General features: G+C 38.7%; 3 protein-coding genes across 4 annotated transcripts in view; 1 reads left to right on the forward strand and 2 right to left on the reverse strand.

Moving 5' to 3' along the window:
• Positions 1-46: 46 nt before the first annotated feature.
• Positions 47-3986, reverse strand: LOC132139480 (polyubiquitin-C). Its single transcript, XM_059547851.1, has 2 exons — positions 3839-3986; positions 47-2057 (listed from the first exon to the last, which is right to left on the reverse strand). The coding sequence occupies exon 2, from the start codon at positions 2055-2057 to the stop codon at positions 222-224; it is 1836 nt and encodes a 611-aa protein (XP_059403834.1). The 5' UTR covers positions 3839-3986; the 3' UTR covers positions 47-221.
• A 2252-nt stretch (positions 3987-6238) lies between these two features.
• Positions 6239-8350, forward strand: cenpv (centromere protein V). 2 transcript variants are annotated; one of them, XM_059547853.1, is made up of 5 exons: positions 6239-6387; positions 6656-6754; positions 7242-7311; positions 7429-7543; positions 7741-8350. In XM_059547853.1, exons 1-5 carry the CDS (start codon positions 6362-6364, stop codon positions 7875-7877), a joined length of 447 nt encoding a protein of 148 aa, XP_059403836.1. In that variant the 5' UTR covers positions 6239-6361; the 3' UTR covers positions 7878-8350. The 2 variants fall into 2 exon arrangements, with proteins under 2 accessions (XP_059403836.1, XP_059403837.1); XM_059547854.1 differs by lacking the exon at positions 6656-6754 and having other exon boundaries at positions 6240-6387.
• Positions 8351-8495: 145 nt separating this feature from the next.
• Positions 8496-24676, reverse strand: part of LOC132134972 (N-acetylglucosaminyl-phosphatidylinositol de-N-acetylase-like) — a 28210-nt gene continuing 12029 nt past the window's right edge. Inside the window, exons 4-8 of the mRNA XM_059547174.1 lie at positions 18338-18387; positions 17593-17683; positions 14375-14442; positions 12006-12037; positions 8496-9245 (exon numbers count right to left, since the gene is read on the reverse strand). Coding sequence (XP_059403157.1) covers positions 9076-9245; positions 12006-12037; positions 14375-14442; positions 17593-17683; positions 18338-18387 — 411 coding nt within the window. The 3' untranslated portion in view covers positions 8496-9075. The remainder of the gene's footprint in view (positions 9246-12005; positions 12038-14374; positions 14443-17592; positions 17684-18337; positions 18388-24676) is intronic.

Genomic DNA, 24676 nt, shown 5'->3' on the forward strand with positions numbered 1-24676 from the left:
ACCAGATCTTTTTAGTAGTTGTGGGCAAAGACAATGAAACAATTGATTACATTTCAATGCTTTTATTTCGTCTTTTTTAACAAAAACAAACTGGTGGAAAAACATAGCAATAAGATGTAATTGGATTCAGTAATAAAGTATGGAGAGAAGAGGGAAGAAAAGTGGTGAGTGCATGAGCAGGGGATACTGAAATAATCAAATGTCCATCTCTGATAGGAAGTTTAAATATCTGAACCTCCCCTGAGACGCAGCACCAGATGCAAGGTGGACTCTTTCTGGATGTTGTAGTCGGACAATGTGCGACCATCTTCCAGCTGTTTGCCGGCAAAGATCAACCTCTGCTGGTCAGGGGGAATGCCTTCTTTGTCCTGGATCTTGGCCTTGACGTTCTCAATGGTGTCGCTTGGCTCAACCTCAAGGGTGATGGTCTTGCCGGTCAAGGTCTTGACAAAGATCTGCATGCCTCCCCTGAGACGCAGCACCAGGTGCAAGGTGGACTCTTTCTGGATGTTGTAGTCAGACAATGTGCGACCATCTTCCAGCTGTTTGCCGGCAAAGATCAACCTCTGCTGGTCAGGGGGAATGCCTTCTTTGTCCTGGATCTTGGCCTTGACGTTCTCAATGGTGTCGCTTGGCTCAACCTCAAGGGTGATGGTCTTGCCTGTCAAGGTCTTGACAAAGATCTGCATGCCTCCCCTGAGACGCAGCACCAGGTGCAAGGTGGACTCTTTCTGGATGTTGTAGTCGGACAATGTGCGACCATCTTCAAGCTGTTTGCCGGCAAAGATCAACCTCTGCTGGTCAGGGGGAATGCCTTCTTTGTCCTGGATCTTGGCCTTGACGTTTTCAATGGTGTCGCTTGGCTCAACCTCAAGGGTGATGGTCTTGCCTGTCAAGGTCTTGACGAAGATCTGCATGCCTCCCCTGAGACGCAGCACCAGGTGCAAGGTGGACTCTTTCTGGATGTTGTAGTCGGACAATGTGCGACCATCTTCCAGCTGTTTGCCGGCAAAGATCAACCTCTGCTGGTCAGGGGGAATGCCTTCTTTGTCCTGGATCTTGGCCTTGACGTTCTCAATGGTGTCGCTTGGCTCAACCTCAAGGGTGATGGTCTTGCCGGTCAAGGTCTTGACAAAGATCTGCATGCCTCCCCTGAGACGCAGCACCAGGTGCAAGGTGGACTCTTTCTGGATGTTGTAGTCGGACAATGTGCGACCATCTTCCAGCTGTTTGCCGGCAAAGATTAACCTCTGCTGGTCAGGGGGAATGCCTTCTTTGTCCTGGATCTTGGCCTTGACGTTCTCAATGGTGTCGCTTGGCTCAACCTCAAGGGTGATGGTCTTGCCTGTCAAGGTCTTGACAAAGATCTGCATGCCTCCCCTGAGACGCAGCACCAGGTGCAAGGTGGACTCTTTCTGGATGTTGTAGTCGGACAATGTGCGACCATCTTCCAGCTGTTTGCCGGCAAAGATTAACCTCTGCTGGTCAGGGGGAATGCCTTCTTTGTCCTGGATCTTGGCCTTGACGTTCTCAATGGTGTCGCTTGGCTCAACCTCAAGGGTGATGGTCTTGCCTGTCAAGGTCTTGACGAAGATCTGCATGCCTCCCCTGAGACGCAGCACCAGGTGCAAGGTTGACTCTTTCTGGATGTTGTAGTCAGACAATGTGCGACCATCTTCCAGCTGTTTGCCGGCAAAGATCAACCTCTGCTGGTCAGGGGGAATGCCTTCTTTGTCCTGGATCTTGGCCTTGACGTTCTCAATGGTGTCGCTTGGCTCAACCTCAAGGGTGATGGTCTTGCCTGTCAAGGTCTTGACGAAGATCTGCATGCCTCCCCTGAGACGCAGCACCAGGTGCAAGGTTGACTCTTTCTGGATGTTGTAGTCAGACAATGTGCGACCATCTTCCAGCTGTTTGCCGGCAAAGATCAACCTCTGCTGGTCAGGGGGAATGCCTTCTTTGTCCTGGATCTTGGCCTTGACGTTCTCAATGGTGTCGCTTGGCTCAACCTCAAGGGTGATGGTCTTGCCAGTGAGGGTTTTGACAAAGATCTGCATCTATAAACAAACAAAAACAAAAAATCTGATCATCAACCATTTATTAACTAATTACTATAGGTACATGTTCAATTATTAGAACACTACAGTTTCAGTGACGGCACTATGCTGCTTCAGCCAGTTAAAGGGATAGTTTACCCAAAAAGGAAAATTAGCCCATAAATTACTTGCCCACAATTCATGCTAAGTGTATATGACTTTCTTCCAATGAATCTAGCCGGGTTATACATACATATATATATATATATATATAAAAAAAAACGCAATAACAACAACAACAATTCGCCTTTCATCTTTCAAGCCATTTAATGCCCCTCAGCAGATGCTGTATGAGTTAGTCCAAAAGAAGTTAAATAAAAAGCACCCATCCATAAAAATAGGAGGGTTGGGTGAACAAAGGCCTCCTGTTGCAAATCGACGCGTTTTTGTAAGAAAAAGATCCATATTCAAAATGGAATCACTTTAATGTAGCTTGCGCTCACTGTTGTACACCGAAGCAGTTCTGGTAGGGTGACGTATGGAGGTCAGCGCTGCGCCACTCAGAAGTGATGAATGCAGAAGTGCAGGGGAGAGATCAAAACAATGGTCACTCATTGGAAGTAAAAAAAAAACGAGGATTGTATAGAAGAACGGAGGATTTCAATCTAAGCCAAGAGGAGACTGGTTCTCCTTTGCTTATGTAAAGAATCTTTGCTTCCTTTGCTCCGGTTAACAAACGTTAGTTTTCACGAGACTCACTGGTGCATGCGCAGCACTGACATCATACATCAGCCCAGAGATGCTTCCATGTACAACTGTTGGCGCAAGCTACATTAAAGGGATTATTACGTCATGAATATGGATATTTTTCTTACAAAAATGCATCAATTTGCTACAGGAGGCCTTTGTTCAACCCCTGAAGCAGTGTGTGAATCTGAGCACTTGACCAAACTTTGTTTGGACTGATGCGTGCAACACCCACTGAATGGCATTTTAAACAACTTTAAAAGATCAAAGATAACTTAATATAACTCCAACAGGATTCGTCTGAAAGAAGAAAGTCATATACAAGTAGAATGACTTGAGAGTGAGTAATTTGAGCTCATTTTCATTTTTGGGTGAACTAACCCTTTAAGTATTTGACTGCACCTCAATTGTGTTAGTCAGCCAGAAAGCTTGAAGGCAGTCAAGCACAAATATATGGCACGAATTCAGGAAGGGACTAACACATACATCTCAATTTATCAGTTTAGTAAACTATTAGCATGGTTTACTTAAAAAATAATTCATATTGTTTGTATTTTTCCCCTAACTTAAAAAATAGATCCATTTGCTAGATTAAAAGTAACATGACTAAACGATGATAATGAATACTTATTCGAAATCACTTCATTTGAATTGGTCTATATTTGTATTAAAAAAAAATAAAAAATACACACTGTACTGTGCGCAACTACACCCAGCACTCTCTTTCTCTAACATGGCGGCAGTACCGTAACATCCGGGCTCTTTGTTCAAAACAATACTATGATTCAGCAAAACTACATCCTACGAAACTTACCTCGATCGAAAGCGCGAGTACGACATTTTAACAATTAAGCAAATATATTCATTTTGTAACATACCCCACGATGTTACGTTTCTTAATTTGATAAAAATGACTGTGAACTACAGCTCAACACGTCTAACATTAGGCATCTAGAAAATGATCGATGAGAATCAATACAATACAGCGAAACATTAAGAATATATTATTAATGCAGTGAAGAATATTATCAAACCAAATGGATGTTCTTTCTTACCTTTCGAAAAAAGCTTGTTGACGCTGAAAATGTTCCTGAAATTGTACACTTCCTCTTCTTCGAAGAAAATCTGCCGGTGAATGTGAATACGACTGTATTTATACAAACCCAGGGGAGTGACGTGTACGGTGCGTCACATGACAAGAACCTTCCGCAGTTAAAGTATATATTTGTTTAAATCGTTCAAAAATGCTTTAAAACGTAAGATGTATTTGATATTTTGAGGAATTACATGTTCTTGTATATGTATTTTAAATGTGTAATTATAATCACATAGTATCAAAAAAAGAAGTATCCAGAATATGCTAGAATGGGCTGGCTTGTGGTCCCTTCTTCACGCAGGGATTGGTTGGTTGGGTTGTTTGTTTGCTTTGCTATTGGTGATTCAGACCTTTAGAATCTGGGCCAGGCAAAGAGCAGGGCTATATCATACATTTATAACACAAATAGAGTAGTCTGGAAGATTTAATATTCTTAAATCAGTATTAATAATAATTGTATCAAACTGCAATCCCTGGCTAAAGTTATGTGTATGGGGGCCAGTTCTGAATGTTAAAAAACAACAACAACCTGATTATAGCACAGTAATGACAGGCTGTTATCCTCAAAAGAGTGTTTGCTTAAAAACATGGCTTGTTTACAAAAATCTGTTTCACTGCAGCTGTATTTCCTTGAAGTACATTTGTGTTCTAGACTAATCTTTAAACAGAGTTGTGTCAGCATACTTAATATAGAATGCAATGTGTAACAGATGGCATTGCTTTGAAACATTCTGACCTCAGACATACGTCCTGCAGTATCTGTTGCAGCAATGTAGGTCATTTTCTCTGGGTGAGGTACAGACAGTACCACAGCCACTGCTACAAAGCAGGACCTGACTTGCAAATAAAAAAGATGGGATTTTGTTGCAGTTTCACCTTGATGGAGTCTCAGCGCTATCCTCTGTTATTACAGAAATGTCTAGTGCTAAAGTTCTAATAATGTTGTAAACTTATTTCTGTTTTCAATACTGTACCCTCTGTGATGGACAGAAGTTATTTCCAATGTGACTTTGTGTTGCCATGGCAGAAAACAAGTATGCATGAACAAAACTACAAACCAGATGAACCAGTTTTAAAGTTGTCCTGAAGTATTGCTGTTACCGCCTGATGTAAACAGTTCGTTTGTTTTACCAGAACTTACTGAACTGTGGGTCTGTTGTTCAAATAAAAACCCATAAAATACTTACCCAAGATGATTAAACATAAACTGGCTTGCACTTCAAAAAGAGACTGTGTTTTGAAACTGCTCTTTGAGCCTTGTTTATCTGGACTGATTAGTAACATTGTGGAATCAGGTCCCTGTTCATTCTTTCGTGAGCTTGAACAGCTGTTAAAAAATTATCTAGATCGATTATCTAGAGATTTTATATTTAGACTTATTTCAATCCTGATTATTTATTGAAATTAACAGCAAGGTAAAGTTTTAAGAAGACAAGCAGGAGAAGATAGAGATGGTGTCATCAGTTTGTTTAAGTCTTATACATAGGTCTTGTCTGCTTTGAGTCTCCATCTTAACCCAGTTAGACTTGGCACTTAAAAGTGCTCTTATAATATCACGGATTGGTCAGCATTAATGTAAGTATTACAAATTTGAGATTCTTATTTTACCTGACTGCTCTTCTAAAGCAAAAATATCATTTGTAGTGTTTTTGCTTTGTGTTCTTAAATGCAAAGATGTGTTTTCTATTGAAGACCTTACAAGGAAATGGTATCCAAGAAAACTTCAGGAAATACAAAACACAAATGTTCTGAAATTCACTAGAAATTTCCTGATTATTATTTCCTGATTATTATTGCCTGACCCGTGCTGATACATGTCACATGAGTTGCCACATCACCAGACTGAACTCAGAAGAGTGTTTGTTCAGATCCACAGCTTGTGTACCTTGAACTTTCAGGAGTGTTCGTGTGTGTATCACTGGAAATGTGCAATATCTTCCTGCCTGTAATTTCAGCTCTATTTCACACCAGACAATACAAATACAGGCTTTCGAGAAATAAGATGTTATGATAATCAATGATGGAAGTTTTATGACATCTCAAAAAAAGTTTAATATAAAACATCTAACTTTGTCACAACAAACCAGTTAAGTCTCATATTGGAATTCAGTAAAAACCCATGTTTTATTATTATTATCATTACTATCTGGCCCCCATTAAAGTAATGTGACTTTTGTTCATAGGCTATCTGTATAATGTATACATATTTATATTTATCCAATACAGTTTAGCCTGTTTTCTTCTTTGATATTTTCCTGGACTTTGTCTAGGCTTGTATTGCAACAGCTGATCGGGTGGACCAAGATGACGCTGCTGTGCTGAAGCATGTGACCCAGGAAGTCAACAGAGCTTGTTCTGTTATGCAAGCAAAAGTAGGCTATGTGATGTTCTACAGGAGAGCATTGCTTAGCAGTTTAATCCAGTTAGGTCGAAGACGACAAACAACTGGTTTACCTCATACAAAGTTAGATGTGCTAAACGAATGGCGTACATAACTAAAGACGAAAGGTAGGCTACTGTATGTAACCTTCTTTTTCACTGTGTCGTGCACAGTGTTGCGGACCAAAAGAGTGATCGAAAAAAATTGGACATTAAACACAAAGTATCCTACACGGGCGTTTATCTTTCTGCCCAACTAAAAAAAACACACACAAAAAACCACAGTCACTTATGTAATTAAATTTACCCCTTAAATTACAATATTGATTGCATACACTGGTAAATACATTAGCCAATGAGTTAGAGGTCGTCTCCTCATGTAAACAGTTCTTTCCAGGGAGCGTGATGGTCTCGTGAAACACACCGGAGGATGCCACTGTGGCGCGGTGAGGTTTGAGGTGTGGAGCGGTCCGCATTTACACGTGTTTAACTGCAAGTAAGGACCATCTACAGCCATTAACCCAGTTACCGTGTCATCTGGGTCATTCGACGAAATGGGTGTAATTTCATGATGAAAAGCCTTAAATCATTAGGCATTATCACTATTAGGCAAAGAACTTCTTTAAATGTTAGCTATACTTACTCCAGTTGTTGCTGCAAGGCACTAAGGTACAACTACTTATATTTCTACAAATATTTATTTATATAAAATAATGAGTAGTTTACAAAATCATCTATTTAAAATAGTTCCTCAAGGACAGATGAAGGACAAGAACAAAAAATAAAGTGATGAAAAATGAATGATGATGTCACAATTATCATGATTGTCAGGTTTATTTGTGAAATTGGGCATCAGAGATGCTAGTAAGCTTGAGAAAAATGAATTTATAATAAAACAGCACAAGTTGGTGTCAGTTTTTCAATGTTAAAGTTCACAATGTAACCCACCTACTGATTATTTCGCTTTCTGTTGTGTGTCTCAGTTGCAGTATTTGTACAAAGAAACAGAATCGCCACTTCATTGTGCCAAAATCCCAGTTCACCTTGCTGCAGGTATGTGATTTTTTTTAAAGCATGTATTGGAGGTTGGATGTTTGGTGTAGATGACTGTAAAATACATTTGTTCAGAATGCAGATAATCCGAAATCATATGATCATGATTTTTTATAGGGCTCAGACAACATAACCACATACACATTTAACACACACATGGCCAAGCACACATTCTGCAAAACGTGTGGCGTCCAGAGTTTCTACACTCCACGTTCCAACCCTGATGGGTTTGGTGAGTTGAACAGAAAGTGGACCACCTTTGGGATGTCATTTTATTCGTACAGCTATTTTTTACTTACTGACTGAAATTGTTTATAGACACAGTACCTTGCTTCATTTTAAATTATAGGATATTTCTGTGTTGAAGGAAAAAGTTTGCTCTGTTATTTGTGTGTCTTTCTACAAGTTACAAATCTGCCACGTTTACAGGTGTGGCACCTCATTGTTTGGACCCTGGAACAGTGAGCAGTGTCACTGTGGAAGATTTCTGTGGGCAGAACTGGGAAGAAAGTATGCAGAAGCATCAAACTATAAGAAGTATGTCAAAACCAACAACGGACACTTAACTCACTTTTTCCATTGGTCAATTAAGCCCTAAGATTAAATTGTACTCTTCTGCTTCTGAAGGCATTTTTACCAATATATTAGTCACAACATGAATAGACCTTGAGGTTTTGTACCTTTTGTTTATTACCTTTGAGACCTCCTACTGTATGTGTACTCTTAATTGTTAACAAAATTCACTTTTGTAGATATATACATTTGTAATAAATATTTATCGCCTGAGAAAATGTAACAAAAATGGATGAATCATCTTCTATATACAGCATGGCTATATACAGATTTTTTTTTGAAACAGCTTTTTATAGCTGCACTGTCTAGAATGAAAAACATCATCATCCCCCTAAATGATAGGGACAAACTGTAGGGATTTTAAGATGAAGAGGGGATGATATCTTTGGTATGTACTAACCCGACTACCTTGTTTCCTCAAGAAATGTATCAACAAAGCATATCATCTGAAGAAATGTTAGCAAAGTATGTTGTTGAATGATATAATACCCATGTTTGCATTGTGTTAATGTCTGTTTGTATCGAGGATGTCAGGTATAAGGAAAACTAATAAAAATTAAAATATCAAGAGAAAAAATAAAAAGAATGAAAGAAATGTTTCTTTCTCTTCATCAGATTTATTTCCAAAATATTTATTGCATTCCTCTACATTGGCATATATTTAAAGTAATCAGAATTACAAAAGTTACAGTTTTGCTTGAAGAAGTCAGAAATACATGTCAGTTTTGAAACCATATTGAATCATAAGATTTGGTACAGTACTTATTGATCCATCTGGAACAGTGTGTCAACTCTACTTTAAGTCCAAATAACAACAGTAACGACAAATGTAGACAATATTCAGAATCTTATTTTGTCCTCCATCCCCTGCATTACTCAAAGGCACAATCTGTGTTTTGGATTCAGCTACTTTTCTAAAGCGCTTACCTCCCTTAAACCTAAAACCTGTCTTTCAGAATATTTAAATGTTTGGGATAAAGTCTGCAAGGTTCATTATGCTAGCAGCTCTCCATTAGTGTCTGCAGGTTGGATATGTTGGCTGAAACGTATTGATATACCGTACAGTACTTTAATGACAGCATATTTGGAATTAACTTACATTAGGAAATAAGAAACATGAAGTAAACCTTTACTTAAAAATTTCAGTGCATAACTTTGGCCCTATGGACAGGAACAGTGCCCAAGACTAATCTAATAAATCTTCACATTCTTTGTTTCCACGGTGATGGCTTGGAATGTGTTTACAAACATGTAGCGTGAGAAAAGTATGTAGAACCGGCGGAACCACAGCAGCTGAGAACGATGACAGAGCATGGCTCCCTGAGGAAGGAAGAGCAGCGAGACATCAGCAATGACATGGAGTGATTACTGTCAGCTGATGTATCTATCTATCTATCTATCTATCTATCTATCTATCTATCTATCTACCTCTATATACACACACACACACACACACACACACATATATATATATATATATATATATATATGTATATATCTATACATAGATATATATATATATATATATCTACATAGTGACTCTACAATTTTCATAGTCATGAAAATAAAGAAAACTCTTTGAATGAGAAGGTGTGTCCAAACTTTTGGTCTGTACTGTATATATAATATACATAATATATATATTATTATATATATTACTTTTACGTGACTTATTTGAATATTGGACTTATGATATTCGGTAGATGACCTGACCAGAGATGACAAACGAACACACAAGAGTCCCACAGAAAAACTGCTTTTGCATAAAATGCAAAAAGCTCTCTCTGCTTCGCCATCTACAGGTCTTAACCAAGAGTATGTTGCAGTCCATTCGCTATTAAAAGTGCATCTTCTCTTTTTCGTGGCCATACTGGCCATGGCTGCTTAAGCCGCTTGTCCACCAGCGTCTCGATTTCTGACGCGACGTCAAAGCCCATTCATTTCCTATGGAACTACGTCAGGCAGCAAAAACGCCCCGCAAAGCATGATGGGTCGCGTCGATTTGGTCAACAGCAGCGCGTCAAAAAAGTATCTCGGTGGATACTTTATGCAAATGAGAGCGTCAAAACGCGGGGCAGCAGCCAATGGAAACTCGGCGGCGAGAATTTGTGTATGGCCGTTGCTATGGTTCAATATTTAAAGTTCCAGGCGCGAAAATGGAGGAAAAATTAATTATTGCGGTCTCTAACTTTCCGGTTAGCTATATATGATTCCAGCCTGGACATATATAGAAATGTCCAGCTAAAAAATGATGCCTGGAGAACTGCCGTCTCCCCTCTTCCAACGCAGGTACAACACCGCAATGCTGACCACCCGGTTCCTGATAGCGAGTCTTCGTCGTCGATCCATTGCAAAATGATAAATAAATGATAAAAAAGTATTTTTCCCTCCAAAACTTCACAAATGACGTCCGAACAATGTCCAGCCCACAAATTCCGCCCCCAAGCAGCGAAAACGTCACAGGCGTCGCGTCGGAACAAAAATTGATCCGACGCTGGTGGACAAGCGGCTTTAGGCTTAACCTGAGCGAACAGCGGCAGCGCACGTCCTCTCCAATTTGAGATTGTTGAGGAGGCGTTCGTGCACCAGTCAACAGTTTGATTGACGTACGACTCAGCCTATCGACTAACGCTTTTATTGCTCTCCTCTGAACTATTGGACATAAGTTAACAGTACGCCTATGGACGTATCCGTGTATTTATTAGGCAGGGTCGAATGAAAAAAGTGGGACAGATGCTCAATTTGAATGAGGCGGGACAAAGGGTAAAATTGCTGTACAGTAGGCTACAACAAAGCGGGACAGGTGGTCACTCTATTTGCGCCAGTTATTCAGCCAATAAAGTGTAGGCATTTGTATTTCAAAATTGTGTCTAGTACTATATAAATTACAAAGGTATTTCAAACGACCCGATCGACCGCGACCCGAATATCATTAAAAATATTTTTGGATGACTCGTAACCGCGGGTAACTGCTCATTTCGGATCAATCCGCGCATCACTGGTGGAGACTCATCTCTTTTAACAAAATATACAGTTTTGTAATTAATTCTGTAAGGATGCATTAAATTGACCAAAAGTGACAGTAAAGACATTTACAATGTTACAAAAGATTCCTATTTCAAATAAATGCTGTTCTTCTGAACTTTCTATTCAAGCATATTGAAAACACGGTTTTATTATATTAACTGTTTTCAACACTGATAATGTTTCTTGAGAATAAGCATATTTATAATGATTTCTGAAGGATCTCGTGATGACTATGTTTAAATAAAGTTATTTTTAATTATATTAATATTTCACAGTATTATAGTTTCACATCATTCAGGCTCAGGGAGTGCAAGAGACTTCTTTCAAGAACATAAAAAATCTTACAGGCCCCAACTTTTAAATGGTAGTGTATAAGGGGCATTAAAAATCTACTTCTAAGTAAATCAGGGAAATCTCCTAATGCTCAGAGTTAATGACAGAGTCATCAGAGAAAGGAGATCTGGCTGATTAAAGAAACTAGGGCCTAGAGGCTGAGCGAGTATCTGTTACGTAAAATAAGATCTATCCAGCAGCAGGTGGAAATCACTGGATTAATAGGACTAACCATGTCCTCAGTACGAGTGGACAGACTCTGAGAGAAATTCAGCTGTAAATTAGTTATTAGTCAGAAAGAACACTGCCCACTTAAGAAAAAAAAAGAAAATAAAAGGACACTGCCCACTGAATCCCCCTTTGAAAACGTTTGAATCATTAGCCCACTGAGCAGAACACTTCTTCACGTGAAAGCATATCGACCCCTAGCGGTCAGAGTCGTGAACTGACCATTTCATTTGCATCAGTTCTGATAGTCTCTAATCTATCAGACACAATGGAGACACAGCAGAACTGTGATCCCAGATGTTTCCCTGCTTCCCTGGGGATAAGAGAGGATGGGTCTAGCTCAGGGGTCGATCTTGAGAAACTGGAAGTATACTGGAAGGGTTTTCCAGAGTGCACTTAATAAAGTGTACCAGTGGGTGGAGTACTTTGCCTAGAAAACATATTAGCAGTCTCCAATGAGAGAAACTGTCTGGTCTTACACTACTGATGATTAATAATTAAGATAATAGGTAACATAATCTAATGAGACTCACCTTGTTGTAGTCGTCCAGCAGAAGCTAGATGCCTGTTGTCAGGAGGAGAAAAATACAAATTTGATTCATGTAGCATACCAAAGTCACATGCACATATGCTCTAAAAACATTCTCTTAATGAGAATTTTTGTTTCCTTAAAACAAAATACATGAACCTGATAAGCAAAAAAATGTGAAATATCAGTACTTCTTCAGATAATGCATCTTGAATAAATGTGTATTTTGACTTGTGGTACTACCAGAATTTTAATAGTTTTTTGTTGTTGTCGTTTTTTTTGTTCTCTAGCATTTGCAAATTAATTTCTTTTTTTTTTCTTAAATTTTTTTATGTGGTGTATCCAGGTAATAATACATTTTTTATATATATTTTTAAAAGATTTTAAACAAAATTTAGAACCAAAGATTAACTTGTGAAGTGTTTCTCACAACAAAGATCTTAAAACAAAATGTTCAAATTATTAAATATTAGGTTAGGTAAATTTGACATTTAACTCTCAGATTGCTGTGCTATCCATAGCAACCCCCCGGGGGTCCCCACACCTCAGACTGAAAACCCTTGGTAAATTGTATTATGCACGATAACTGACTTAACCAAGATACATTTATTTTCAAATATTTTCTGCATTTGTTCTTCCATTACAAATACACTGTTCACTCAGCATACCTATATTATATATCACATATATTCACTATATGGACAAAAGTATTGGCACACCTGACCTTTACACCAACAGACACTTTAATTACAATGTATTCATAGACATGATTTAATTAATACCTAGACCTTAATATGGACAGTTCTATACTACTTTGCTGTTACAACAGCTTTTCCTCTTCTGGGAAAGATTCCACATGATGTTGTGGATTGCGTTTCTGTGTGAATATTTGCCCATTCATCCAGCAGAGCATTTGTGAGGTCAGACACTGATGCTGTACAAGAAGGCCTGGCTTGCGATCTCTGTTTCAGTTCATTCCAAAGGTGTTTGATTAGGTTGAAGTCAGGGCTCTGTCTGGGCCAGTCAAGTTCTTCCACACAAAACTCATCCAACCATGGACCTCGCTCTGCGCACTGGGTTACAGTCATGGTGGAACAGAAAATAAGCCTTACCACAAAGTTGGAAGTACAGCATTGTCCAGAATGTCTTGGTATGCTGAAGCATAAAAATTTCTGAATACTGAAACTGATTTTCCAATTCCTTTTTTTTTTCCTTCGGTCTCTCCCGTTATTCTGTGTGTCTTTGTCTTAAGGACACACACACGTCCTGAGGTCTGGGTTTTTCTCAGATTAGAGTGAGCTCTAAATCCATATACAGTTCCTGGAACGGTCTGTCATGGCCTGGCTCTCTCAATCACACCACCTGTGTTGGCCCAGAGCACAGCCTGAGACACCCCAGTCCCAGCGCCAACTTCACTACTGCTTCCTCTCTCTCTCGTTCTCACACAGACAAATAAATTCATCTACAACAGCACAGAAGAGACAGACGTCTGAAAAGATTGGCTCTGTTTCTTATAACCAAACATTGCTCAACAACTAAACGCTGTTTGTTCTGACTGTTTTACTGCGAGCCTTCATGCAAGTCATTGCCTCACACCAGCAGACAGCTTTATCTCCTGTCGTCTGGATGCCTCCATCACCCGTATTCATGATTTAAACTTTGATACCCTAGTGCAGAAGAAAGGATTAGGGTTCATACAGTGTGAAGGTATCAGGCAAAGTCCTGCTTCACGCTGAATTTTTACAGAAAGCAGTCTGACCCAAGACCGGTGATCTGGTTTTCCTCTCCTTCTGAACTGCTTTAGTGTTTTGCTGCTCTGCTGGAATGTGTGTAATGTGATAAATTATTGTAGCAATGGTATTATACCAAGATATAGTTGAGTGCATATGTTTGCATACCCCTTTTGTAGTCTATAATCCATAAACCCCTCGCAATTTATACATAGATAATAAATGTTTTTTTTTTTTTTTTTTTTTTTACAATTAATACTGCGCTTTAGAAGCTAGACCTTTCCAAGAAGACAAAATAATAACAATTTGTGAATCATACACTACCTTTCAAAAGTTCGGGATCAATAACTTCTTCATGTTTTTTTGAAAAAAGTATTATCCATTTCATCTGGACCCACTCTTATAGAAATAACAATATTAGGCGGTTTCCTGTTTGAAATTGAAACAAGATGCATCAAACTGCCAGCCTAATGTCAGTCTCTGTTCTTGCTGAAGCTAATGTAACTGTTGCATTATGTAGGGGAATTTTTAGAATCTAGTGACTTTTTTATTTTTTACTTTGCAAATCTACTTTGATTAATTGCTAACATCCTGTTGTTGTTGTGGAGTTCATTCTTGCATTATGACATCAGCACAAGGTTACCTAAGGGTCTTGTAAATGGCAATATGATTGGCATGTCCACTCACACCTCTGCCATCAAATGTCAGTACCTATGGAAGCACACAGCATAAAACAGAGAATGATAAATGCAACAGTTAGTTTACATTTGTTAATGCACTAGTCATCATGAACAATACTTTAACCTCACTACTAGCTTAGGGTGAATAAGTTTTTTTAAAAGAAATTAATACTTTTTTTTTCAGCAAGGATGCATTAAAGTTCAAGGGTGACTGTAAATAAATTTATATTTAAAATAATGTTGCTCTGTTGAACTTTTGATTCATCATTATGTTTTCAACAAAAATATTAAATAGCCCTGTTTTTAACACTGATAATAATTAGAATATAGAATAAGTTGCCTTTTAAATATATTAAAATTAAACAAATTTGCTTTAACTGCATTTTTTATCAAATAATAGCAGCCTTGGTGTATATAACAGAGTATATATTACAAAATGTTTATATTTCAAGGTCAGTGAAGTGCAATGCTCTGCAATATAGTGGAAAGATCAGGTGGAACTTTTCTGTCGCATCCCACAGAACAGATTCTAGTATGCAAGAACTTAAACTTGCATTCTTTCCTCCCACTGAAGAACAGCGGTGAAAGGGTAAACGCAAGATGAAAAAAAAACAAGCAAAAGAAAAGAAACTTGAAAATAAGATGAAAAAGAAAAGCCAAAGAAAAGCAGTAATTTGAAGACTCAGCAGTGGACTTGGTGGGAGTTGTTGCCAGAGCTGTGAGGAAACATTTCTATCTGTGTATCATCTGCTGTGTCACTAGACGAGGTCTTTGGGAACGGCTGCTGCACATAGCTTGAGAGTGCCAAGGGTGGAGGAAAATATGGTTGACAAAATAATAGATTGTGGCAGGTATGTAGATTGTTGCCAAACATGAGACGGGTGAGTCAGCTTTCAGAAAAGACTACTGGCATGAGCGAGAGGGAGGAGGAATCCAAATACTGTGAACCTCAGAGAGACAGAGTATAAATATGTTTACATGCATGGTAATAATCGAGCTACAGTGTGAAATTTAAGATTTAAAGGATAAAATCTTTCAGAGTATACATACAACATCAAGGCCAGTTGTAGTTTTACATCTAGGTCTGTTAGTTTCACTTCACATAAACAAAAATCAAACTGATATGGGTTTAGTTGCATGACAGGATTTACATTAACTTTTAAAATGATAAATCATTGCTTCAGTCTGACTGAAATCTAACTTTAAAGTGCATGCAAATATACTTACTGATATTTGCCTGTGAGAAGAACACAAGATAAACGAGTCTGCACACACATATACATTTATGTAAAGCATAAGGAGTCAAAGACTTTTTGAATCCGAATCAAAATCTGGTACAAAGAGCAGTAATGCACATCTGTTTAAACCAGAGGAGGCTATTTGTGTAATAGTGCCCTACCCACAATCCTCTGCTCTTTGTGAGAGAGGGAAAGAGGGCAAGATGGCCACCACTCTTTTCCCACAAGTCAAATTGGAGTGTAATGCTATAGCTCAACATGAGTATTTCCATCCCCACAGCCACTTCGGCTCACATCAAACATGAAATTAAGGGCGCAGCGGAACCGTATGCAGATCCGCTGGATTCAGCCTGTATTAGTGAGTGTGCGGTTTAAAGTCAGACTGGTGTGTTGGCGTAGCTGGGAGGCTGGCAGAAAAGATTACAGCTGATGCTTGCATGTACACTTATGGATGATAGACAATGGAGGTAAACCAAGTCATGTCGCAAGAACGTTGTTTTGTTTTCTGGCTTGTTTATGCTAGTCCTCTGTGCTTGGAGTTCGTTGGGAATTTCATGGCATGCGGGCTGAGAAAGAAAACATTAAACAGTACACGTGAGAAAGAGAGGGGAGGTGCAAGAGGGAAAAATATTTGTTCAAACCTTGATTTAAATTTTCTTTTCTGGAAGTCTTTAGTGTTAGCTGATAGATATCTCTGCATTGGCTTGCCAGCAGTGACCCTGGGGAACTTTATGTGTCTGCTTCAGCCGAGTGCAGCGGTATTATGGGATATTACAGCATGTGTAATTAGAGCTAAATACAGGGGGCCAATGAAAAGCTTACTGATAAGCAACCTTAAGAGAAAGACTCAAGCTATCAGATAGGAAAGTTAGCACAGTGAAAAGCTGGAGAAAATACTCAGATCAGTGGTTTTCATCTTCTTTGACTCATTGTCCAACACATTTTTCTTAGCCCGGCACAATAAAGTAGGGATGTGACTAGATCTCGTGGTACGAGAATGACTCGCGAGAACGTAACGATATCCTCGCAAAACAATTTGCAGTTTACATTAGAGCTGCAGAATTAATCGTTTAAAGATCGCTATCTCAATTCAAACACACACGCAATCTTATTCCTGAAAGACAACGAATCAGCTATGTCTATTACAACTGTTTCACATCGCGAGTGTCAGTGGAGTGTGAGGATAAGTGTCTTGTCACACCCCTACAACAAAGGTATTAATATAAAGATATTTCTGCTATAATTATGACAAGGCTGCTTGTTTTAATATTTTTTTATTAACAGAAACTGGGAAACGAACAAAAACAATAGTTATTTAGGGGTAAGAAAAAGGAATATATATAAGTTTCTTAACATTTTATGCAAGTTCGATTATTTTATCCATTAATATAATTAAATATATTTGTATTAAAAAAATACTTTGAGAAATTTTAAGTCATCCTTCAGGAAGTTTACTGAGTTGAGAACCACTGGCTTAAATGGCCTATCATTGAGATCTGACTAAACTGCTTTTAATGCTGAAGTAAAAACCTTATTTTAACACTATTATTTGGAGAAGTCTAAAAATAAGACAGATTATTGTATGTTTATTTATAATTTATTTATCTTTTGGTGTGTGCTAAAGTTCATCTGCAACCTTGTGTTCCCTTATCGGTCTCTTTTTTTTTTGTCTAAGTGCAGATTCATTCTCAATACACTATTAATAATAACCAAACAAAATATTTTAGATATCACCTGGGAACATTCTACGAGAAAGCATAGACTTGTTTCCAGTTTCTTTAGAATGTTTAGTATACTCTACTCTTTCACTGGTCTCATCTTCACAACATGTCAAACTGCTCTGACGTGTTCTAGAGGGATTTCAGGAGGTTTAAATCGTACACATACATACAGTCTTTTGGATAAGGTGGTCTTGAGCGGATAAGACTCTAGAAGTTTCCTACCACACTTATGCTGTAGTTTGGGATGTGTTTGAGGATCAGAGAGGAGATCAGTGCAGTGCTCCACTGGACCGCTGGGTCATCTGGAAGCTCTCTGCATGAACAAAAGGAGAAAAACATTATATGGAGATTTCACACAATTTTCTACAGAGAAAAAGAAAGAAACTAAGAGATGTAAGGAACTAGATTTGTAAAATTTTGTGCGCATATATGGCCATCATTTCTGTTTCTTCTGTTAAGTAAAAAACAAAAAAGTTATTGTGCTATGAAGTGAAGAATAAATGTACATTTGCAAATTGTTAGCTGCAATTGTGAGATATAAAGTGACTGCAAAATAAAATAAAGTCATAATTACCATATTTTCTAGTGAAAAACAGGCTCTCTCTATCAACATCCATAAATTTTCTCATCTGGGTGGAAACTGTATGTCAGAATGCTTAGAAAACGCCACATCATTTGAAGTATCATCCATGTCTTTGGCACAAATGGTGCAGGACAAATTACTCACCAAAGTTTAATCCTAAGGGTTACAGGTTTGTTTACCATAAGTTCACTATAATTCCCCACCATAAGTATGAGCAATGGTAATAGTGACTTTTGACTTAACAAGCACAACTAATGAGTAGCATTATATAAAATACTAAAGACAAATAATGGAAGAGGTTTGTATATTCACTGCTCTGTCCATGTTATATGTGTAATTTTAATTTGAACTGAGCAAAAACCATTTATGTGCCAACACACACACATTTGCCACAAAACAGCAAGGTCCTGGAAGGGCAGGTTTTGGCCTGAAGGCTACAGCGGTGAGCGAGAGCCTTTCTGTCTGATTTACTGGCACAGTCTCACTACCGCTCAGCTGGAATGCATCCCACAGTCCTCTCTGAAGTCTGGGATCAAAGGTCACCCGGGCTTTTCCCTCTCATTCATCTGTAACTACAGCTCAGGGAAAACAAGGGCCATGCATCAATCTCTCTCTCTCTCTCATTCACTCTTTCACACACACACAACTTTCACTAGAACACCACACATAGTTGCTGTGTAATGGATTCTGACTGGCAGGAGGGCAAACAAAACCGCTGGAGGACTCTGTATCTACACTGATTCAGTGGTCAGATATTGGATATGGCAGGGCACAGAGGACTGTGATTGGCTGAAAATTTTTGGCTGGCATCGCATACCATTTGGCACTGAATGTGTTAAAGACAGCCGTCAGCAAAACCCCAGCTCAAGGTCACGAGGTAAGATAAGAAGGGGGGAGTGAATGTCAGACTGAGGCAGAGACAGATAAAAAGACAGAGAGAAACAGAGTGAGTTGAATTGAGGCCACCTTGCTCTCTCCTCTCCTCTCCTCTCCTCTCCTCTCCTCTCCTCTCCTCTCCTCTCCTCTCCTCTACTCACAATAGGGCTTGACAGTTGTTTCTGTTCCTTTGTGTTGGATCTGCACACAAATTTAATGCTGGACAGGGTCATGGGGTCAACACTATCAGAAGCGGGTTGTGTATGAGGTGATATGCTGGCTATAGAAAGGGGGTGACTAGGAAATTACGGGTGTAGTAGCAGTTAGGATATGACAGACGAGAGTATGGACAGAGCTGATGTGCAAAGAGACTGAGCAGATTCTATGAAAAAGAGATATTAATGCAAAGATGCTTATCTTACACAATTTATAGAAAACGTTGAGTTTCTCCATATACTGTCATGAATTCATGTGTTATGATGTATTCTGCAGCACAGCTGAAGCATAATTAAAATTGTATAAAAAGTATAATTATTAGCTTGTAGCTCAGCATAGTTTTTATATTGCTCAAACATTAGGGTTTGTTCTTATAGTCTTAAACCTTTAAGCATTAATTTCTGGCAATTTATTCACCCTAAACCTCACAAATGTACAGACATTCAATTTTTTGTTTTGCGAACACACTCAGCTTTAATTCTGGCTTCTATTTTATTCAAAACGTATTTATCCAAGATACTTTTCAAAACTTCACATTCTATTTGTAAAGGAAAAAAGACTAGTCCATACAGCTTTGATATGACAAGAGGACTAGTAAATGTGACAGACTTGTAGAGAGAGAAAATAGAAAGAGAAAATAATATTAAAATCAATAAATAAAGAAAAAAGACACATGATCAACCTGACCTTTTTTGAGGATGGAACAAGACAGAATGTTGGCCTCACTATAGCAACAGTGTCAAATGCCCCATAGTAACCTCTTCTTTCCCTCCCTCCCTCCCTCCCTCCTCTCTTTTGCTTGCTCACTCGCTTGCCACATGTGAATGTGTAATTGCTTGCAGGCATCTGAATGCAGCAGATGAACTTTAGCCTACTGAGGAGGCGGTGTGTGTGTGCGTGTGTTGTTTTGTCTGGTCATGTGGGGCCCTGGCTGCCTTTCCGTTACAAGGCCCGGTGCATACTGGGAAAAGCTGACTGCTGAACGACAGTTAACTCTTCTGGTACAAATAAGTTCTGACTGAAATGAGCACAGGTTCACAGTCGTATTTGCACAGATATATGGAGTACACTCACTGGCCACTTTATTTACAATGCTCAATTGGTACTAAGGGGCCCAAAGTGTGCCAAGAAAATATCTCCCACACCATTACACCACCACCAGCAGCCTGAACCGCTGAGACAAGGCAGGATGGCTCCATGCTTTCATTTTCTTCAAATTCTGACCCTACCATCTGAATGCAGCAGAAATTGAGACTCGTTAGACCAGGCAAAGTTTTTCCAAACTTTTGTTCAATTTTGGTGAGCCTGTGTGAATTGTAGCCTCCATTTCCTGTTCTTAGCTGACAGGAGCAGCACCCGGTGTGCTCTTCTGCTGCTGTAGTCCATCTGCTTCAGGGTTCGATGTGTTGTGCATTCAGAGATGCTCTTCTGCATACCTTGGTTGTAACGAGTGGTTATTTGAGTTACTGTAGCCTTTCTATCATCTCTAACCAGTCTGCCCATTCTCCTCTGACCTCGGACATCAACAAGGCATTTTCATCCACACAACTGCTGCTCACTGGATATTTTCTATTTTTTTTGGACCATTCTCTGTAAACCCTAGAGATGGTTGTGTGTGAAAATCCCAGCAGATCAGCAGTTTTTGAAATACTCAGACGAGCCCATCTAGCACCAACAACCATTCCACGTTTAAAGTCACTTAAATCCCTTTCCTTCCTCATTCTGATGCTCAGATTAAACTTAAGCAAGTCATCTTCACCACATCTAGATGCCTAAATTCATGGAGTTGCTGATTAGCAATTTGTGTTACCAAGCCATTGAACAGGTGTACCTCATAAAGTGGTCAATGAGTGTATATATATATATATATATATATATATATATATAGAGATGTTACTCAATTGTGAGCTGAAGTCATAATTATGAGATAAATAGTCATAATTTCATAAGGAACACAGGACACAGAAACCTCTTGTCAGCGCTTCCCCAACGTCAACTTTTTTAATAACATAGTTTGTGACTGAAAAGCCACAAGACATTTCTCAGTAGTAGGTGGTGGTAACGTCACTTTTTTGACACTGTTGAGAGTCACTGCTTGGCTGCATTACAACCGTGTGTGCATTAAGTCATAAAATGTAATAATTCAATGGCATGTTAACAATTTTTACATATGTAATTTCCACTTTTATATCAGTTTTTAATTTTATTTACTATTTAATTAATAATTATGACTTAGTATATAGTGATTTAATATTTTTTATCATATATAATTACAACTTTTTTTTCAAAATTATGAATACTTTATTACCATTAGCATGATTTCTTTCTTATATTTAATGGAAATAGACATCTGTACTATATTAAATTAGTAGTAGTAATTTTCTTTAAATTCACATTTAATTATTGAATTATTGCATTTTCTTTTGAAATAAAATGAGAACAAATATTTGCTGTTGAAAACAGTTCAACCTTCAGACAGCCTGAGCCTCTGTGGAAATCCAAGAACTCTTTCTTGAGAAACGGTAATTATATTTGCCCAGTTCAAGGAAAACATGAAGGATAACCTTACAAAAACTAACCTATAACACCCATGTAAAACTCTCAACACATGATAGAGAACTGTCAGAGGAAGTAAAAAGGAGGACAGGCACTCAACCTGATGTCCCAGTGCCAGGCAGGAGGACTGTGTGGTCTGTGCTCAGACAAACAGAGAGTACATCTGTCTGCCTCATCGAAAAATACAGAAAAAGAGAGAGAAGTAAGTTAGTTCAGTGAAGCGTGTTCAGATGTGCTCTTGTCACAAAAACACTCCCATGATGCAATGCCTTGGTCAGAGTGTTGGCGGTCAGTGCAGCTGTGCGCTGAAGAGAGTGAAGCAGCTCTGATAAGAGGGTCACATGACCCATTCAGAGCCCACAAGAACACACTCCTAGATGGCACAAGTTAAAATACTTAAAGTAAAGTTAAATAACTTTACAATAAGTGTAAAATTAAATGGATATCACACACACTCACATATGCTGTGCAATGCATGTCATAATTCAATGAATCAAAAACAAAACTTCAAATTGCCAGCAAACAAGTCTATGCAGATAATTTAATAAGAGATGATAACCACAAGTTCATGAGCTTTTTCAAGTTCTCATGCCACATAAACTGTACACACGTCAGATGCTTCTGTATAAGTAATAAATGTCTTTGCAGAAACAAGCTTGTGTTGCTGCAAGCTGTAAGTCAAGTGGAATAAGACAATATACTGCTAGTATTCTCACCTCTTTGAGTGATGAAATAGCAGAGAAAGCAACACGGAATAAAGTCACACATTCCAGCTTCCTGCGTTTCTGATGCTGCCTCACAAGACAAAATACATAATACTTATAATAATAATCCAACGCAACGGCAACATGTTGTCATGTCGTAAGACAATATCTGTATTGCAAACCACTGCACATTCAGTAAAACGAAAGAGCGCTTATGGACACACAAATAGGATATGAATAGTTGCGATGCACTGTGTGGACAGTCAGTTATTCAAATCAGATTCCATCTGGATTTGCACTAAATCGGATTTGGGCTGACAGTCTGAATGAGACTTTTTTGTGTACAGCCGTTACCAGGGAAACCACAATATTACAGCGCTCCTAAAGCGCCACCTCGTGGCAGAGAATGAATTTGCATTTCCAACAAGCCTTTCTGCCATTAATGGTCAGATCAATGAAAATATCAACTCATGTTTTTATGCAACAAACACATAGAGTTGTAAATGAGAAAGAAGTTAATGTGCCTTCTAAAAATCTAAACAATTAAGAGTATAATATTAATAAGTTTTAAATTGCCATATCTCTTTTCATAAAAATGGTCTAAAGGCTGAAATGCTATTGATCCATCAGTTCAAGCGCGAAAGGGGAACAGAGTCGCGTGACAGACACAGTGATGATGCTCGTATGCATTTGTAGTAATGTTACACAAGCCGCAATTAAGAAAGCTGACTCCACTTCTGTGATGTGACGAGGTCTCTCTCTCACACACAACACAATGCAATACTCTACATGGCTCAAAACTCTGCATTTGAACCGTCAGTAGCAGATACTTTAACTATTAAGAAAGCAAACTTACAGTAGCTGAATCAGAAGTGCCAGATTGTCATAGCTAAGTTGGAAATTACCCATTTTAATTTTTTTTAGAAATAGCTTTTGCACAGATTTCTCATTGAATCTACTTTGGGGAAGGCCAAATAAAGTGCTTTTGCTTTCACACAGAAACACACAACGTCTCCCTAACATGACTGCATCAACACTACTGCGGTTCCTGAAACCACGCCTTCTTTCTTTGTGTGAACATTTGGTCAGCATTACACAAATATTTCCACATCGTGATGTAGACATGTGGGAACGTGTTTTAACAAGGCGTTTGAGCCCGGTCTGGATCTGCCTTCTCTTTTAGATAGAATAAATCCTCTTGTGGGAGACTTTGAGCTTTGTAACCTTGCAGATCATATACATGCGCAAATAGCTACATGAAGCCTGGTTCACACGGGACGATTTTAAAATTGTCAGCCGATTTTCCAAACCTGAGAGACCCCACACACGGCGATAAAAAATCACGGGTCTAACAGTTTTGGTCATACAGTGTGTGGTGTGCAGCCACACGGCAAAATCAACACATCACACACGAACCGATTTGACTCCCGAGCATTCCCAGGTCAGACGGGAAATCTCGCAAAATCCCTCGAGATCAAACGTGACTTCAGAGTAAACAATCATGGCGGACGAAGAGGATGCAGTGGCCATAGTTTGTGCTTTTTTTGTAACCGAAAAAAAACATAAGAAAAACAAGAAAAGGCGATGGTCAAAGAAGTGGAGACAAAGTCCTCCATCTCCGACGTCCACCGGACTTTCTGGTGCGCCAAGCCGCCGGCTGTTTTGATTTTGTTTCCTGGTACTTCCTCGCGGCCTCGTCACCTCGCTTTCTGATTGGCTACACGCCACAGTCCAAAGGCTGCGTGATCGTTTGTTCTCGGGGGACACCACACACGAGAAGAAATCGGGCCAAATAAATTCAACATGTTGGATATCCCCGATTTGAGATCGGAGCGGTCCCGATGTCCTTCCGAGCAGAGGAGAGCAGTCTTAACACACCACACACGGCAGGAATATCTAATCAGATTATTTTACGATAATCGGAGCATCCTTAAGATTGTCGGAAGGTGTCAATCGGGGCTAAAATCGGCCTAATTATCCTGCCGTGTGAACCAGGCTTAACACACTAAAGAAAAGGAAAAATAGAAATCGCATCATATTTAATATATTTTTGGTCAATATTAGGTATTTATCAACATTTATATTATTATAATATTAATTATTTGTTTATGCTTATTTCTGCCTGTTCCTGAATTACTTTTGTTGTCATCTAGTGATAACCTAATCTAACATGAACATTCTCGGTTTCTTTCATCTCAGAATAAATAGCAGGGCTTGCAAAATTTCTAAATCTTTGGTAGCACTTCGGGCAGGTACTCTTCAAATTATGGTAACCCAAAAATTTATTTAACTAGCCTAAATATAAAAAATATATTTTTTATATCTATATTGCGCTCTCTCTCTCTCTCTGTATATATATATATATATATAT

The sequence above is a fragment of the Carassius carassius genome, chromosome 4, assembly GCF_963082965.1.
Source record: "Carassius carassius chromosome 4, fCarCar2.1, whole genome shotgun sequence".
NCBI lineage: Eukaryota > Metazoa > Chordata > Actinopteri > Cypriniformes > Cyprinidae > Carassius > Carassius carassius.

Excerpts from the sequence above, each read along its gene's own strand:
- LOC132139480 (XM_059547851.1), bottom strand. The coding sequence starts at position 2,057 with ATGCAGATCTTTGTCAAAACCCTCACTGGCAAGACCATCACCCTTGAG.
- cenpv (XM_059547853.1), top strand. The coding sequence starts at position 6,362 with ATGGCGTACATAACTAAAGACGAAAG. Across the intron at positions 6,755-7,241 it reads TTACACGTGTTTAACTGCAA|TTGCAGTATTTGTACAAAGA; the intron begins GTAAGGACCATC and ends TGTGTGTCTCAG. Across the intron at positions 7,312-7,428 it reads CCCAGTTCACCTTGCTGCAG|GGCTCAGACAACATAACCAC; the intron begins GTATGTGATTTT and ends GATTTTTTATAG.